At 39.8% G+C, this 18,105-nt stretch overlaps 2 protein-coding genes across 2 annotated transcripts; one reads left to right on the top strand and one right to left on the bottom strand.

Annotated features, from left to right (window-relative positions):
- Positions 1-312: 312 nt before the first annotated feature.
- foxe1 (forkhead box E1) lies at positions 313-2,236 on the top strand. The gene has a single exon (XM_044346248.1). It carries the CDS (start codon positions 631-633, stop codon positions 1,720-1,722), a length of 1,092 nt encoding a protein of 363 aa, XP_044202183.1. The 5' UTR covers positions 313-630; the 3' UTR covers positions 1,723-2,236.
- Positions 2,237-3,513: 1,277 nt separating this feature from the next.
- Positions 3,514-17,339, bottom strand: spag5 (sperm associated antigen 5). Its single transcript, XM_044347122.1, has 25 exons — positions 17,225-17,339; positions 16,311-16,373; positions 16,089-16,217; positions 13,683-16,000; positions 13,354-13,546; positions 13,054-13,170; positions 12,862-12,954; positions 12,610-12,744; positions 12,235-12,354; positions 12,034-12,126; positions 11,256-11,390; positions 11,059-11,152; positions 10,699-10,846; positions 10,481-10,531; positions 9,979-10,153; positions 8,656-8,789; positions 7,922-8,090; positions 7,431-7,578; positions 6,026-6,269; positions 5,120-5,252; positions 4,930-5,010; positions 4,675-4,824; positions 4,405-4,479; positions 4,191-4,271; positions 3,514-4,080 (listed from the first exon to the last, which is right to left on the bottom strand). The coding sequence occupies exons 2-25, from the start codon at positions 16,347-16,349 to the stop codon at positions 4,009-4,011; spliced, it is 5,127 nt and encodes a 1,708-aa protein (XP_044203057.1). The 5' UTR covers positions 16,350-16,373; positions 17,225-17,339; the 3' UTR covers positions 3,514-4,008.
- Positions 17,340-18,105: the final 766 nt, after the last annotated feature.

Consider the following 18,105-nt stretch of genomic DNA (forward strand, 5'->3'; position numbering starts at 1 on the left):
ACATGTTTTGAGTAACAACAGGTGAAAACATTGTTAAAACTTATAATTAGAAAAGTGGACTGATCCAGATAGTTGATATTTATATATCAAACTTTATTGCATATGCACTTAAAAAATGTCAAAACACTTGAAATAGAAATTTCCACCACAAAGTATGCAGACTTTGTAAAACGTGAACAATAGACCCTTATGAAGCAGAGGTATGTCAAGAGCATGTGATGCTTGGGGAGGTGTGGCCCTTCAGGTGCTCTGTGTAGGTAATACGCTCTACAGGTAACACTGACTCATTCTAACACACACCTTAAACACCACGCATGGCACTCTCACACCTTAACACTTAAACTTTACCTGACAGCATACTGTGGGAATAAGCTGAATAAGCAGTGTGTTTAATGCAACAGGATTTCTTGGAAAAAACACCTTTTTTCAACTGTTTTTGAAGATCTGCTGGATTTGGACTCAAAGACAGTGAGTTGCTAAAAAAACATATGTGATCTTTCTAGCAGGATTTAATCTGTGTCCTCAGCTCAGACAGTGGGAATTTCTTCAAGACTGTGCAAGGACTAGTATCTACAGTAAGTTCACTTTGCAATCTTACTTTTTGCAGACGTTTTTGAACTGTCCATAACAATGCCAGTAGTCAAAGTGGAGAAAGATTCTTCAGCAGACACCTCTTTGGCTGCCTCCAACCCTTCGGTGCAGACAGAGGAGCAGCCAAGAGGTCGGAGGAGGAAGAGACCCCTTCAGAGAGGGAAGCCCCCCTATAGCTACATCGCACTCATCTCCATGGCCATAGCCAACTCCCCTGACCGCAAGCTGACTCTGGGGGGCATCTACAAATTCATAACAGAGCGCTTCCCCTTCTACAGAGACAATTCAAAGAAATGGCAGAACTCCATCCGCCATAACTTGACTCTCAATGATTGTTTTATCAAGATTCCTCGAGAGCCGGGGCGGCCAGGGAAGGGCAATTACTGGGCCTTGGACCCCAACGCTGAGGACATGTTTGAGAGCGGCAGTTTCCTGAGGCGCAGGAAGAGGTTCAAGCGCTGTGACTTGAGCACCTACGCCTCCTATGTGCATGAGACGCCGGTCTTCTCTCCTGTCCAGATTGCCAGATCCGCATATACCAACTCAGTCTACCCTAACATGACAGTTAGTCCACCCTACGGGCAGCAGCTCCCCTCTGCCTACTACCCCTCCTCATCCCCTCCTGGTTTCGGACCTGGTCAAACCCGCATGTTCAGTATCAATAACCTCATAGGACACCCGACTCCAGCCAGCATGCTTGGAGGCCAAGGGCCAGAGGTGATGCAGCAGAACAGCCGGAGCTTCAGTCCGGAGGGGCTTCCGAATGGATCCAGTCCCTGCAGCCTGGGAGCCGCAGGTTTCCAGAGCCAACCATGCGGAGGGGCCGTGCCATCCCACTCCAACACACATCCAGGGTTCACCTACTCCGGGCCAAATGGCCACCCACACCACCATACCCCCCAGGGCTCATATGGACAGGGCCACACCCAAGCGTATGGGGCGACAGGTCGCCTCCATTCATCAGGTCACGGGTCTGCAGAGACCCTGGACCACTACGGCAGGATCTCCCCTGTGCAGCTGGGCTCTTTCTCCCAGTATAACAGTGCTGCAGGTCCCATCGCCAACACTGGGGGTTACCTGAGACACCCCACATACCCAGGGAATATGGACAGGTTCGTGTCTGCTATCTGAGGTGCTGAGAACGTAGAGGGAACTGCATTTGAGCATCTCATGATCGTGTTGCCACATTAGAAACTTGAGATGGCACAAAGTGAGCCAGACATTTCTGCACACAAACAGTCATTTTATTTTATTTTTTTTGCTTTGATCATGACATTTATTAAGGACAAAACTGAACAGATTTGTTAAGAACACCTCTCCTGACACAACTGTGATTCACCCTTAAACCTGTTCTTCCATATCGATGATAATTTACTTCTAGCTACACACTATAAATCTGAATTTGAATGTCAAGGTGTCTTTGCAGCATGTGAGTGTGTAAATTTCATCCTATGTCGTGTGTGGTTGCAAGCTTCTTTTTTTTGTCATGAATTGAATGTGCACGTTTAATATTTACACTACTGGTGAGTTTAAATGACAGACTTTGAAATGTTAGTATAAATTATTGTGCTTCATGGTCATAGGCTTTGCAATAAGTGGCTTGTATGAAGAACATCAGCTTTAGTACATTTGCATGTATTTTGTTGCCAAATGAAAATGCATATTAGGTTGCCTTTTTGGAAAATAAACTGAATTAAATAGCTTTTTTTGTTCTTCAAGAATAAAGTATTTAAATTATTAATGTATATTTGGTATTACAATTTGAATAATGCGCCAAAATATCACACCATAAATATTATTTGCATCTTCATTGTCTTCAAGAGGGAAATTTGGTTTGCAGCCAGGTGACATCAGTTAAATATCAGAATTATATGTGTTATATTTGTAATAGTAATAATTCTACTTTTCTAAGATACTGTGATATTATAAAATAACAAGGACAAACATATCCAGACATGTTGCCAGGAAAAAATTCCCTCAATCACTGCTTTTTCTCTTGTGTTTGTGTTGCTTTTTACACTGTTACAGCTCAGCTGATCTCAAGTGTTGTCTGGAGCCACAGTATTACCAGTCAGCGTGACCAGCTTCAATTATCATACCCAGACATCAACACGGCACTCAGACAGACACACAGTTAATCTACCACACAGATCCACTAATCAAGAAAATGAATTGACTTGTAACTTGATATTTCAGCTTATAAAGTTAAGTAGTGCGAGTCCTTTATCTCAACACTAGAACCTCTTTCCACACAAAGTCTGCAGGTCTGACAAGATGAGACTTGTAAGGAAATGCTTCATTATAGTGAAGACACTTGATTTTGCTATCAGAAAAGCTTTGGTGACAGATGCGGCTTGATGTTTGTTTGTTTTTTTAACTTAGTATACTTAGTCGAAGAGGTCCTAGTTTTCCTTGAGTGCTATCGAATTGTAAAATCTATATCGATTAAATAAGAATAACAGTAATGAACAGATGATAAAAATCCAAAAACCGTAATTATTATGAGAGATATAATAAACACAACATTCAAGATAACAGAGACACAGGTGAAGATTTGATAAACACCAGCTTGGTTTGGCGTCTTTGTTGGTTATATTAAAAAGAATTAGGCTTATTTTTGTGGGCATTCTTTTGAAATACTACACTATTTTAATATCATGAACTTAAACGAGTAATATCTAAGACAAAAAAGATTTGAATAAAGTCCGATATTTATAGTGGCAAACATCATTGACTTTAACAGTTCGCAGCTACAGAATATTACGCTGTACAACATTAAACTTAAGCGTTATGAGGGGGGAAAAAATCTAAATTAAACTGTTTCATGCAGTCAGTGCAGGTGCTGTCCCTACATTCACTTACAAAGCACCTGTCCCAACTTTCACTAATGACTGCTGAACTGTGCAGTGACATCACAAAGCATTCATGGCGGAAAAATGTTTATTTATTTTCATTTTCAGAGGAAGATATAAACACAGCAGGTAGAAACTTTCTAAATTAGATGTTTTATATCATGCATTTCTTATGTCCCCGTTAAAATCTAAAGAGTGTGTGTGGTGCAAGTATCAAAATACTTTCTACCACTTTTTTTTCCAATTAAACTGCATCATTAACAGATGCCTTAAGATCAATGTGCTGATATTAAAATATATACTACAAAACTCAGTATTGGACCAAGATGAGAAATTACTTAAACCGTAACACACACACACACACACACACACACAAAAAGTAAGACATAAGTATAGCTTCTAATAATTAAAAAAAAATGTCATCTAGCATGGGGCAACACTCATTTATGTATTCAAAACCATGAGTGCTCAAGTGTGATGCTATACATATAAACAGGTTATCGATACAAAGAACGAGCTAAAATATTTAACGCACACATAAATACAACAGACAGACTGAAACATTTCAGCCGATGTATTCAACAAGTCGTTGGAGTTGCTCACAATTCTTCACAGCGTCTGGCAAGGACAGCAACGTCTACATGGAGAAAATGAAAACATGGATTGTAGTAATACTGTATGTATACTTCTGACAGTAAACAAAAGGTGGAAGAAAGCACCAAAACAATATCAAACAGCAGCTCTCACCTCTCGGACTTTATTGATCATGGTGTTTAACAGGAGAAGTTCATTCTCACTTTTCTGCTGGTTGGTCTGGTAGATGATTTGCTGTAGAAACATGATGAACATATACTTTACTATTTACCCATAAAGTCAATCTAATCCTATTTTAAGAGGATACACAAAGTTGCAGGTATGTTGTCAGGAATATCAGTAGTTTGTGTACATAGCTTGTACTTACATGTCTTTTTGCTCTTTCGAGGAGTTTACCTCTGGCCTGCTCCACTTCCTGAACGCTCAACTTCAGTCTCTCTACCTACAGATGAAATCAAAGAGATGTTCATTAAACAAAAAAAAAAAAAAAAGACATTAAATCCTCAAGTGTTTGCACAGGGAATAGGCAGAAAACTATTATAATAAAACCTAAATAGATGCAAATTATCAATGATGAATTATTTGACATTTCCTACGAACTGTAGTATCTCTCACACCATGAGTGATGGGATCATACCTCTTTCAATAACTGGATCTTCTCTTCCATGAAATGCGCTGGCTTAGCTGATTGGCCACCAGCTTTCCTCAACTCCTCCCGCAGGAATTGAGACTCCACCTGTGACTGCTGGAGAGATCGACGGAGCTCAACCACATCTTTCCGTAATTCCTGTGAAAAATTAACACAGAAAAAAAGCTGTGACTCTGCCAGCAGAACATAATATTTGCTGCATAAAGTATTTCTGATCAGAATAATTAAAATGTTGTGCCTTACATTATTGTCAGTCTTGTGTTTAGTTAGAAGGTCTTGGGCTTCATTTATGTCTGCCATCAACTTCATTATTGTTTTCTCATCCTGTGAAAAGAGAAACATTTTTTAAAAGACCTTTTCAGAGCTCTTCTCTAGCTGTTGGACCTTTGTTAAGCATTTTAAATGAAGTCAACACTCATTAGATGTAGAGTACCTGCGTTTTCTGCTGCAGTGCCTGATTGCCCTTCTCAACCAGACGGTTAAAACGGCTAAGTTGATGCTTTAAATCCGACACCTCGGCCTCGTGTCTTGTGTTTGCAGCCTGCTGCTCCACCTGCAGGCCACAGCTGGAACAAAGATTAAACAACATTGGAGTGGAATGACTGCACAGGCTGCCAATAATTTTGCATTACGCCTATGTGAACAATACAGTTTTTCTATACATGACACTAATCTGACAAATGTGAAAGAAAATGCAGCAACATCACTAATTCATTCAGCTCAGAAACAAGCTTATAAATCCAGAAACTTATTTTATATTTTCTGATCAAGGGTGTATGTTTTTGATTTTTTTTAAAAAGTGAAGACTTTCAGTAAATCTGTAGGTGTTTGAAAGTGTTTTTCAAATTTGGTTTTGTTATCACTTGAGCACCAAGTTGAACAGTGAAGGTAGCAGCTGTAAAGTCTTGCTACATAACACAAATTCAACTGAAATAGTTAGTTGAGTCATTTGCTTAATTGTCAATATTGATGGAGATTAATATATTATCAATCAGATTAATTTCAGTCATTTAATAATAATAATAATAAAACATTTGCTGGTTCCAGCTTATCAAATATGAGGCTTTGCTGCTGTTCTTTTTTTACATTTCTATAAATGGTCAGGAAAAACAAGAAATGTCACATCATACAATGGATTGTATTTATTATTTTTTTTTATATTTTACAGACTAGATGGTTAATCAGTTAGTCTCAAAAATTATCAATGTATCATTAATCAATGTTGAAAATAATCAGCTCTACATGTATCAGGCAACAGCTCAGAACAGAATCACATATTAAAAAAAAAAAAAAAGGTTATTTTTATTTCAGCAGCACAAGAACATTTTCCATCACTTACATGGTGTTATGCAGCTCCTCCAGCTGAGCGTTCTTGCGCTGCTGCAACAACTTCAGGGTGCTGACGAGCTCTGTGACCGTGCTGCCCAGGTCAGCCAGCAGCTCTGCCGCATTGCTCTGCTCCTCTTCTGGTTCAAACTCTGCTGCGTTCAAATTCTTTTTAGGGGTGACGGCTGCAATGCGGGTGAAGGCGCTCGTCTCACTGAACAAAGTGTCGCACTGGGGCTCAGCCATGTCTGAAGGAACTGAAGAGACAGTGAACTGAAACTCAGACTTTTTTCCTTTATTGCCCAAAGTCATTATATTTGATGACATTTAATCCCTTTCTGGAATGGGTGTGCATTAGGACGGAGAGGTTGTAATTAGACTTTGCAATTTGCAGTTTCACAAAGTTATGGTCCTTGTAACCCAGATGCCAGCTGTGAAAAATCAATAATTGCTTCAAACACCACGCGTAAATTCTGATGGGATTAAAATGACTCTGAAACGTGTTAATTCAAAATACAGTGGACTATTTCAGCTGTTTAATTTAACCAGGATAGGCAGAAAATGACTGCCATGTGTATGTTACTCGGGGGAAATGTGGTAATTGCAAGAGCAGACTGAAATATTGAAGAAAACACAACGATTATTTTAACCCAAGAACACGTCTCACTGTCACCTCCAGTTCACAGAGGAGCATTTTGAGTTTTCTTTGGGAAATTATCTCTTAATTCACAGAATGATATCTATAGCCTGTTTCATGAAGGAGATGCAGTAACACTTTACTTTAAATCCCCCTTTTTAAAATGAATGTTTTCTTAAAACATACTATAATGTAGTTATAAGCAGGTAAGGACATTTTCAGTGTTTGTTAATGTAATGTATTATTTCTTATCCTATGAAGACAGACTTTATATCATTATAACTGTGTTTTACTATATTGTCATTCATTATCTGTTTATATATAGCCTCCACTTATGGGTGCCAACAGGAGTTATTGAGTCATTAATATGAAACAGGCATCTCTGGGTGAATCTCTGGGTGTCATTGTTCAGGACACTGGTTTCCATTTCAGCTGTCTAAGAGTGCTGATGTTGCAGAGTTTTTTTATGGTGTTTAAAGGTCATAACATTGTATTAAATTCCCATCACAAAAAGAAATAGCTGTACAACAAAGTCATGAAAGTGTCCAACCTGAGTTTTACCCAGTTTGGAAGGAGGATCATAAATAAAGCAAGGTTGGATGACACACCGCGTCTCTTTCAGACTGATCGCCTGTCTGGGTTTAACCAGCATCACTGTGTCAGTCTGAAAATGACTATTCATGTCAAGATTTAGATTTTGAAAGGAAAAAAAAACAAAAAAAAGGCTCAATAGATATTAGGTTTTGTCAATTTAACACATATCTGGGGTGAGCTACGGTACCTGGTTCAGCAGGTGTCTCTGTTTTCAAGTCTTCTTCCTTCTCTGCAGTTAATGCAACCATGATGCTGTCTATAAAGGAGCTGGAGGGATGACGACGCTCCACGTTGTTAACTGGTTGAGACTCTTTATCTCTCCGTGGTTCTGATTTCTAAAAAAGTAAGACATAAAAGCCAGCATGAAAAAATAAGATTTTCCCCAAAGTATTGTAGTCCACTTACTAGCTGTTCCTTTCAATAATATGGTCTGTCACAAAATGTTCATTTTTTAAGTGTTAATTGTGATGAAGGTTGGGACCACAGGTACAGAGAATTTAAGCATCTCATATCACATAATGACAACTGCTACATGAGTGGTAAAGTAATCTCAAGAGGTCTTAACCACAACTAGTACCACATTCTCCAGATATGGTCTTGCTTGCTACACATAAGTATAGTACACGTAAGAAAAAAGGTGGTGAAATCTGTTCGTGTTCATCAGATCCTGTGTATTACCTCCTCATTAAGAGCTGCATGTAGCTGGTTGGTCAGTCCTCGCAGTGTGTGATGCAGCAAAGTGATTTCGGTGACGGCTTGAGCGAGCTTCTCTCTGAGCTCCAGCTGGGTTGTGCTGGCTCTGACTCTTGTGGTTTCCAGCTCTTCCTGCAAACTCTTGTTCTCAATCCTGCACACGTATAAACAGAGATAAATTAACACTGAGTATACAGACTACATGATACGCATTGTTAGAAAAAGCTAGCAAAAGGGGTAGTAAGATTAGCACCAGATGTGTTGATGTTCAAATAAAACTGCATATGGCATCAAGCAGGGAACTCACATAGGGAAACTGAGGACTTATCAACTTACTGAGCAATTCTGATTGTGATCAAATAAAGTAATTGCACAGGTATTAATTATTTATGTTTTCCTGATATTTATTCAAACTGCACAACTATTTTGGTTTATTCAGTATATGTATAGCATATTAAATATGGTGCAAAAACTGGGTAGTTAAAGCAAAAACTTTAACAGTAGATGATGACAAATATGTTATTTACTTAAGTAAACAGCACTGGTGTTGTCAACCAGGCAGGTGCAACTCATGCAATAAATCTGATTAATAGAGCTTCAACCACAGTAAATGCACCGTACCACTAAAATACATGTAATTATGCCTTACTCAAATTAATTTAAAAAAAAAGGAGTAAGATCACTAGTCAAACAAAGGAGTGTTTTGAGTTAAGACTTACTGAAGTTGACCAAGTTCTGCTTTTAGGTCCTCACACTGGATGTTCCTCTCCCGGAGGCTCTGCAGATTGGCCTTCAGCATTTGTTCGCTATCAGCCACCTGCTCCCTCACCAACTCGTTCTCCATCTGTAAGAACTGACGAACACACACACACACAAACAGGGAATGAAACCAGAAATTCACCATAAAACACAAGTCACGTACTACTCCTATGATGTCAGCCCCTTACTGTATGCATGAACAAGTCTTTCCCAAACACACTCAGAGCTCTATTCGCTCGCATATGCGATTGACAAGCAGCTGAGGATGAGAAGGTTCAAAACTGAAATCTGATTCAGTAAGCGGATTAAATACTGGATGCTGATTGGATAAGATTCTATCAAACCCTAATTGCAAGCATCACAAGATTAAACAGCCTCTACACTGTTTTAAAAGGGATGCATTAATGAAGCTACTGGGCCATATGCTCAAAATCAAATATCGCAACATTTTTGACCAAATAACTCCGATATTGATATTGTGACAATAAAGTTGGGATGACTATTGGTGCCTTCACAAAATATTTACACATTGAGATTTTTGATAAATAATCATCAGTGATGTAGATATAATGACTAAGTGGGTAAAGGCAAATAATAGAACAACTACACCAGTCTGGTAAGTTCAGAAAATTACATTTTAGTGTAATGCAGCCTTTAAAACCAGGAAAAGACACACTTATGCCAAAATCATGATATCCAAAATCTAAGACAATATCTAGTCTCATATCACAATATTGATATAATATCAATATATTGCCAAGCCCTAAATGAAGCACAATGCATTCTGTCCTTTGTTAGGTCCCAAGTACATCCTATATTTGGAAATTCTTTAGTGATCTTAGTGTGCACAAGTTGCAGGGGAAAGCTCATTTAACTGTGTTTAATGTAAAAAAAAAAAAAAATACATAATGTTATTTATCAAAAAATTACTGTGTTCCTGATTTTTCTAACTAAGAAGTGATGGATGCAAAAATGCGTTAAATTGTTCTTCTAGAGCTAATATTCAACTGTGTTGGCGCAGACAACCAACACTTTATGCTACTGTAAACAGTAACTTACTCTAAGATGAGTGAAAATTAAGCATGTTTGTTTTGTAAAAATATGTGTTGTCTTAATTAAGGCTGGTTCTAGAGACTTTATTGGTCCCCATTACAATAATTTTGCTTCAGGTAATCCTCTCAGGCAATGTAGGCAGAAGACTTAGACAACATACATGGAAAACCATATAAAGAAAAAACTGGAGGGTCTTTGTAACAAAAATACTGTACATTCAACAAGCTAACCTCGTTCATTTCCTGCACGTTGCTGAGTTGTGTACAAACATCCTGAAGCTGCTGGATCTGCGTGCTCTGAGATTGTGAGAGTTCCTGCAGCTGACCGAGCTGCTCCTCGCTCTGAGCCAGAGCCTGACTCAACTCACGCACACGTTGCTCCGACTGGTCCAGTGACGTCTCCAACCTGGACACACAAGACAGACAGTCATAAGTAAAGTAGCTGCTGTGTTTCCTGTAATATTTGTAAAGACCAAGGCTCATCTGTCCCATTCAAATAGTTAATGCTCTTTTTGCGATATTTGTCTTCATATACAGTTTGTGGACAGTTTTAACAAATAATTATTAATAAAGAAGTTTTTAAAAATGACAAGATGTTCTTCACTCGTTTTGTTTGTTTTGTGAATCAGTTCAAAATTTCTCTTCAAGCCATGAACCCACTGCAACCTAAAACATTTGCTGAAGTTACCGTTTCATCCCCAATGAGAAGGAAAAAACCATTATCATTACTTACACAGCAGCCCTGTCCTTGGATTGCTGGATGTCCTTCCATGACTCCTGCAACCTAAAACAACAACATTTTTTAAAGGACTCGCATGCTGGATTTCAGTGAGCATTTTCGTTTGCTTTTTTTTTTTTTTTTAAATTCTCCTTTGATAAAAATGCAGCACAGTATTTATTTCCGAGCTGATTTGTGCCATGAACATATTAATGTTGTTATGGGGATCATACTTAGTGGTCTCAGCACCGAGGGCCTGCTCCAGGAAGGTGTACGAGGCCAATGTGGAGGAAACCGTGGCAGACAGCTCAGTCACCTTCCTCTCCAGCTGAGCCCGCTCTTCATCTCGTTCTGTTAGCTTCTGACGCAGCACTCCCATCTCTGACAGATAACAAAAAGAAAGAAAAGTCAGCGTTTTTATATTTCAGCAAAATAACCTTAACTCAAGGTCCATTTACTCGCTTGAGATCTACTTTGTCAAGCTACCGTTTCCAAGAGCAAGAATGAATTTTCACAGGTAAAAAAATAATTTGACCATGTATAAAACTGTCTGGACTAAACAAGCAATTTTAACATGTTTATTTCCATTTTACCTGAAGTCAGAATTGTCACTTGCAGATTGAAATCACCAATCTGTTCTCTGGCATTTTGGAGATTCAAATTAGCTTGGTTCAACTCCTCCTCAATCTGTTGAGTAAAATTTCATGTAAGTGACATTCATCATCTTCTTGATTTGCAGCCATTACCATTCTTACTAGACAAGTGAAAAGAAGTGCGAGAGAAGTCTGACCTGCTCTCTCTCTTCAACAGCTTGGTCTCTTTCGGCGATGTACTCATCTCTTTCTCTCAAAGCAGCCACTGCTTTTTCATTCAGCTTCATGAGCATGGGAGTAGTCTTCCGCAGAAGGCCCCTGACTGTGCAGAGCTGTGAAAACATGACCATGCAAAAAAAACAAAAAACATCAGCACTGCGAGCACTATTACAAGTAGAACGAAGTTGTAATTGAGTAACTTACTGTCATGATGCTACTGAACTGTCAAATATCAAAATACAATTCAGATACAATGGTCTGTAATAAATGTTAGTGCTCTGTCATATCCGATTTTGGTTGTTCCAGCTTATCTTTTTCAGCACCTGGCAGATCCTGACTTTTAACAAATTGCAACATACTGATGGGAAGTTATTGTTCAGCGCTTACAGTTCCATTTCAGATACAGTCTCCAGTCAACAAAATACCCAAATTAGTTAAGCTCTGACTCTAACTCATCCCTTATTAAACCTTTTATCTCTCCTCCCTTAATTTTATCAGCAAATAGAAATGTACAAAACATTAGTAGTAGCAGTTAGCCAGCACTGACCATCATGGTCACCATATTAAAATGAAGAAAAAACAGCCAATTACCTCACGTCAATTTAAGAATCTCCCAGTTAAACTTTGATTCATATTATATAATTTCATATCATATTTGATATTGGTTTAAATTCAATACAATGTTATCAAACTCCATCCCTACATACAGCACAGTAAGTCCCTTTTCTAAAAGATAACAGAGTAGATTTAACATACTTCTTGCATCAATCTGGATTGCTCCTCCACAGTTTGGGACAAAAGACCAGAAGCAGAGTCCATTATTTCAGTGTACACCTTGTTTAACGCAACCTGCATTAATAAAAGAAATATAAACAGAAATTAGCAACACTGATGTGAGATGTATTAGATGACGTTAAATGCATTACAATAAGGATGTTTGTTTTTGTTTCTTTGTACCTGTTCTGGGTAGGTTGTCTTTAGGGCATCCAGGAGTTCTTGCTGAGACCCGACACTCTTCTGCAGCTCTGAGATTTCTGTGGCACAGTTTCTCCTCAGCTGTTCCATCGTATTTAAAGCCTGGAAACACACAATCAGAAACACACTTAATGCGCCAGGAATGAATACTGCTATGAAAAACAAGGAGCATTACACAACTTGAGAAGGCAATATTATCAATAATAATAATAAACACTTTAATATTTTATACATGTATTCAGGTCCGTCGGAGCAGGAGACTCCTGATTAATAAACTGTTAAATCATTGAGCCAGAAACAAAACCTCCATTGAACTTCTACGGCACATAACAATTACAGATTAGTCAGTGTGCTTACCGCCTCCTTAACATTGAAGGCCTCCTCCATCTGTGTCTGCATGTTATCTCTTTGCTGAAGAACATCTTTGACCTTCTGCATCATTCGTGTCTGTGTCTCCTTTGACTTCTCAAATAAAGACCTCATCTCACCGTACTGAACAACACAGGGAGAATACACATAAACATGCACAATTGTCACACTGCACACAGTCAAAATATGATACTGTAATATAATATCATATAAGAATAATAACAAGACATGTTTACATACATGTGAAGCAAGGCTTTGATGGTCTTCTCTGACAATGTCTCCCATTTCCTTCATGTTAGAGAGAGCAGCATCCGTGTCACAAGACAAAGAAGTCTGTTGGGACAGATACAAGAGTTGTTGTTTTTTTTTTTTACACTGAAGTTTAAACCACCATATTAAATAACATGTGTTGTGTCATTGTTCGTGTCTCACCATGGTGACCCTCATGTCCTGCATACACTGGATGAGGTTCTGTAGTGAACTTCCATCAAGCTCCAAATCACCAATCCGACTCAAAGCCTCCATATATAGACCTCTGTACATTGTGGTCTATACAAAACAAAAAACCCATTAAAAACAGAAATTGTGGCTTCTGTGAAAAATCATCCAAGGGCTGAACTAAAAGAGGCTTCTTTTAGAGAAAAAAAAAGAAAACATATACACAAGTGCCGACTCAAAATGCTCGACATCTCTGTCTGTCAGCTCGTTAAAGTTGTCTAAATGTGTCCTTACCTGGCTGAGTTCAGTGTGGTCTGTCTGCACTAGCTTCTCCCTGAGCTCTGAAGGCGCTGGGCCAACAGAAGGACTTCCATGTGCTCTGGCTACAGCCAACTGCTGCACCAAGGCTTCCACCATGATCATGCTAGACCTTAATCTCTGCTCCAGCTCTTCTCGGGGGAGACACTCCAGGCTGCCTGCAGGTACACTGAGAGGACACAAGAAACAGTGAGAGGCAGACAGAGAAATTACAGAAAGCAGTCTCACTCATGCCTGAATAATAAATTATCACTGGAAATGAATGGTAAGTTTTATTTAATAACAAATTCCAAGCCAACACTTACTTCCACAGGAGAGGATCGGTAAGAGTGCAGGCATCATCCACAGAGAACTCCCTTTTTCTTTCAAACTGGCCAGATGTATTGAGGCTATGGTCTACCAGTTTCACAGGACTGGTGCCCACACAGATGCTGTGGGATTCTGCAGGAGTAGCTCTTGCTGATGTGACCGCAGGGGCAGCAGGAGGTGGGACAGGACCAGAGAAGGGAGCAGAGACAGCAGTAGGGTCCATCTTTCCTGATGCAAGGATGAGGAACTCTGCCATCTGCCGCAGCTGCTGCTGCAGAGGACCATCTAGAATCATAGGGATATCCAGGACCGGCTTCACCGCTTCTGACTGAAGCGCTGCGCAGGGCTTCACATCCAAATTGTCAGCTGGCTCTGTGACTGCACCTGGCTGGGACTTGAAACCTAAAGCAGTAGAGTTGAAGAGAGGACGAGGCATGGGGCTCTCCAAGTGTTCTGCCCATAACCCTCGGGGGTCAACGTTAGCAGGGGCCAAAAAGCTCTTCTCACCGTCGAGAGCAGAATCATCCATCAAAAACTGGTCCAGAGCTCTTTGATCTTTCTCCAGATCTCTTTGAGCCTTAAATACAGATAGAGAAGCTCTCCTTATAACAGGACTGAGGATTCCCAACTGCAAAACTGATGCTACTGAGGGACATTCAGACAGCACTTTCAAAACATCAGGGAGGGTCTCTGTACGAGGTATTTCTACAGCGTTACATGGAAGTGGTCCATTTCCAGATGAACCAAGAGCACTGTCTTTCGCCTCACTGGATTCAGAGGGTCCTCTGCTAGAATGCATTTGAGAATCACGTTCTGGATGCTGCTGCACTTCCCCAGGTGTGAGAGTCTCTGCTGAAGCCACAAGATTGCTGCAGTCAGCGGACTCTGTTTTATGTAGCAAAGACGGCAACGCACTGTCATCAGCATGCATGGAGTGTTTTTGTGGTGTTTGTTGGACTTCTAATTGAACAGGTTCGTTATCTAAAGCCTTTAAAGATGTGTTTATCAGTGAAGATGCACTGACAGCTGGTGGGTCAGCATCTAAGACAGCTTCATCATTTTCCACATGGCTGTTAGATTGTTCATAGTTGTCTTGGATGTGATCCTGTGTGATGTGAGTAGGTACATTGTTGTCATCCTGGAGTTGGCAGATCACAGCCTGGTCCTTAAGTAAAGGGGAAGTCTTCTCAGTCAACTGGATGCCTCCTGATAGTTCACCCTCACCTTGTGTGCTGATGAAAGAGCCAAATGTGACACCATCTTGCCTGCCAGTCTGCTCTTCAGGTACCACCAAGCTACTTGGTTCTACCTCTTCCAGCGCATGAGGGCTGCATGGTTCCTGGGCTTTGGGGAGGTCGCCACTTAAAGTTGGAGGATATTTTTCAGTATTACAGTATGGGTGATCTAAGTGATCATTATCATCATCATCACCAGCTAAAGCGCTTGGATCTATACCATGATTGCATGACTCACTGCTTGTCGCAGTTTGGTCAGCTGGTAGAGGAACCGTCTCATCTGCCATTTTGGTGCCATCTGAAATTTCGATCTCACCCCCAGTGCAGTTAAATGATTTGAAGGTTACATCACTCAATCCAGGCTTTTCAGAATCACTTTGGGTCTCAGAAAAGGTGGTGAGGTGAGTGATGACAGGAACAACACACTTTTCACTGCTGGAGTAGGGATGATCAGCATGTTCTGCTTGACACAACTGGCCGCAGTCAAAGACGATGCTTGAATTTACACTGTTGTCTTGTAAAAGCTCTCCAAGCTCTCCTTTGGGCAGAGGAATGGTCTCATCTTGTAGTCTGGTGACATCTGAAACTACCACCTCACCTCCATCACAGACGAAGGATTTCCAAGTGACATCGTTCTCTCTGCTCCAGTCCTCCTGAAAAACTTTGAATTCTTGTGTGGTCTGTTTACCATCCAAGTCTCCAGAGGCCAGTGAAATGTTTTGGATTTCACAGGGACGTTCTGCGTCAATGTCGACCGAAGAAGCATCTCTCCTCTCAGGATTGTGGTACGGATGTTCTATGTGGTCATTGCATGACTGCACAATCATACTTTCAGATATGGCTGTATCCTCTGATTCACAGGTGTTATTCATAGTCTGGTCCTTAAGCAAAACAATGCTCTCTCCTGCACATTCTGAAGGGCATGAAATCTCAACCTCACCACCAGCACAGATAAAAGATTTAAATGTTACATCTCCAAGTCCACAGGCTGTATTATCAGTACTGGGAGCATTGGTTTGTATCACTTTGGTTGGAGGAGAGGGCAAATGGGGCTCTGGGTCACATGGAGGAACATCACCCTGTTGATGAAAATGACTGGAGGGTTAGAAAGTTACAGAAACATGGAAAACGTTAATGGAGCATTTTCAGGTATTAGTATCAACGCACCTTTGATGTTTTCACAAAATCCGTACTGAGCCGTGATTTTGATTTGAACCTTGATGATGGAGTTGACAGATGCAACCATTCATTCTCCAGACTTCTCATAGGGGTACGCTGTCTAGATCTGCTTGAAGGCTAACATCAACAGAAGTCAAACTAAATTTTAATAGCTTGCTCAGTCATTATTTAACACTGTGCATTATGCATTAAAAAGCACAAAAGTCTTACCGAGTCTTGCCTACTGGAACTTGACTTCCTGGAGGACATGACTGCTGGGAAACAACCTGTACACTGCAATTGAGGAGAAAAAAATCTTTCCTGTTAATCTAAGTATTTAAAAAAAAACTTCAAACTTCAACTATCAAGTCTGTCTCAAAACAACAGTCAGGTGCCCATATGAACACAGAAAGAGGTTTTCCTCACTGTAATCATTCTTCCTGTTCATGCTGGCTATTAAAAGATCCCCTTCAAATGCACTTACAATGTAAGTGATGGGGGATTTTGTGCAAAAATACATTTTAAATTTTATCTGAAGCTTATATGAGGTTTCAGCGGTCAGAGTTAGTCATATTAAGTGGATATCTGCCACATTTACAGTCTTTTTAGCACCAAATTATTTCGTTGTGTTTCCCTGTTGAGCTGCGGTGGAAGTATAGTAACAAAAATAGGGACTTTGGCAATAAAAAGACTGTAACAATGAAAGATATCTACTTGATTTGACTAATTTGGAGAACTGAAGCTTCACATTAGCTACAGATAAACGTTTAAATACAATTTTACACAGAAGGAGGCTTGTGTATTTTGTCCCCCATCCCTTACATTGTAAATGCATTATGAAGGGATCTTCTAATGGTCAGTATGAACAGGAGGAATGATTATGGCAACAAAAAAATAAATAAATAAAATATTCCAATGACCATTTGGGCACCTGACTGTTATTTTAATACAGACTTGAAAAATTACGAACTCGTCCTTTAAGCTGCTTGACTATAAACTACTAGGCGTTAGCTACGTTAACTAATGCTAACGTTAACTCAAGTTAGTTTGAACACATGTTACGGCCGCAGCTAACGAGTCTTTCCTAAAATCAGACTGTGAACTACATTCACCGTAGCCCGTGAAATAATGAAAAATCATGTTACCTTTAAACTGTTTGTCCACCTTTATCCGAATTGTGACGAGAATGAAACAAATATATCTGCTATTCAGCGTCCATCAACCGCCTATCATTCAAAACACACACGTCAGCGCTGCTATTGGTCAGTTTCTCTTCTTCGTCCGTTTGTGCGACGCTGTGTGACGTCATGACGTACAACAACATACTGCTGCCCCCCACAGGACGTCAATGTAACTGCTCTTACAGATCCTCTCACAGCTCATATTAATAGCCTGATAAGACTGATAAAACTGTCTATTTTGCACAATTATCTGACTGCCATTAAGGACTGGATGGCTAACAATCTTTTACAGCTAAACGCAGATAAGACTGAGGTCTTTATCATCACTTCAGACAGTATAGTTTCCAAGGTTGCTCAGGGTACTGAGTCCCTTTCTTCAGCTGTACAGTCTGATCTTAGAAAACTTGGCGTTATATTTGATCAGGTTATGTACTTTAATCAACATATTAAATCATTGACCCGTAAGTCATCCCTGGACCATCTACAAATGGTGCAGAGCAACTCACATCACACCCATCTTATTTTCTTTACACTGGCTTCCCACCAAGTTTAGTATTCATTTTAAGGTTAAATATATGAAGGTGACAAGAGCAAAAATCTAATGTCATGTGCAATAAATAATTAAATTATTACTAATTACTAACAGTGGAGGCTGAATGCAATGTACCATATTAAGTCCAGTTCAATGAAATATATGAAAGTGACCAGTGCAGGGATTAAATGAGGGATGTGAAATGTAAAGTCCAGTTTGGTAACAGGACAGTTCAGCTATTTAGTAGAGCAACAGCCTCTGGAAAGTGTCTGCTTGTGGAGGTTTTTATGGATCTCCGTCTTTTTCCTAAGGG

The sequence above is a fragment of the Thunnus albacares genome, chromosome 3 (assembly GCF_914725855.1).
Source record: "Thunnus albacares chromosome 3, fThuAlb1.1, whole genome shotgun sequence".
NCBI classification, from domain to species: Eukaryota; Metazoa; Chordata; class Actinopteri; order Scombriformes; family Scombridae; genus Thunnus; species Thunnus albacares.

What these genes read in the sequence shown, in the direction of transcription:
- foxe1 (XM_044346248.1), top strand. Translation starts at nt 631, where the DNA reads ATGCCAGTAGTCAAAGTGGAGAAAGATTCTTCAGCAGACACCTCTTTG.
- spag5 (XM_044347122.1), bottom strand. Translation starts at nt 16,349, where the DNA reads ATGTCCTCCAGGAAGTCAAGTTCCAGTAGGCAAGACTCG. An exon ending in ATCAAAGCCTTGCTTCACAT is followed by an intron (nt 12,745 to 12,861) that starts GTATGTAAACAT and finishes TGTGTTGTTCAG; the next exon opens with TACGGTGAGATGAGGTCTTT. An exon ending in CTGTTGAAGAGAGAGAGCAG is followed by an intron (nt 11,153 to 11,255) that starts GTCAGACTTCTC and finishes TTTACTCAACAG; the next exon opens with ATTGAGGAGGAGTTGAACCA.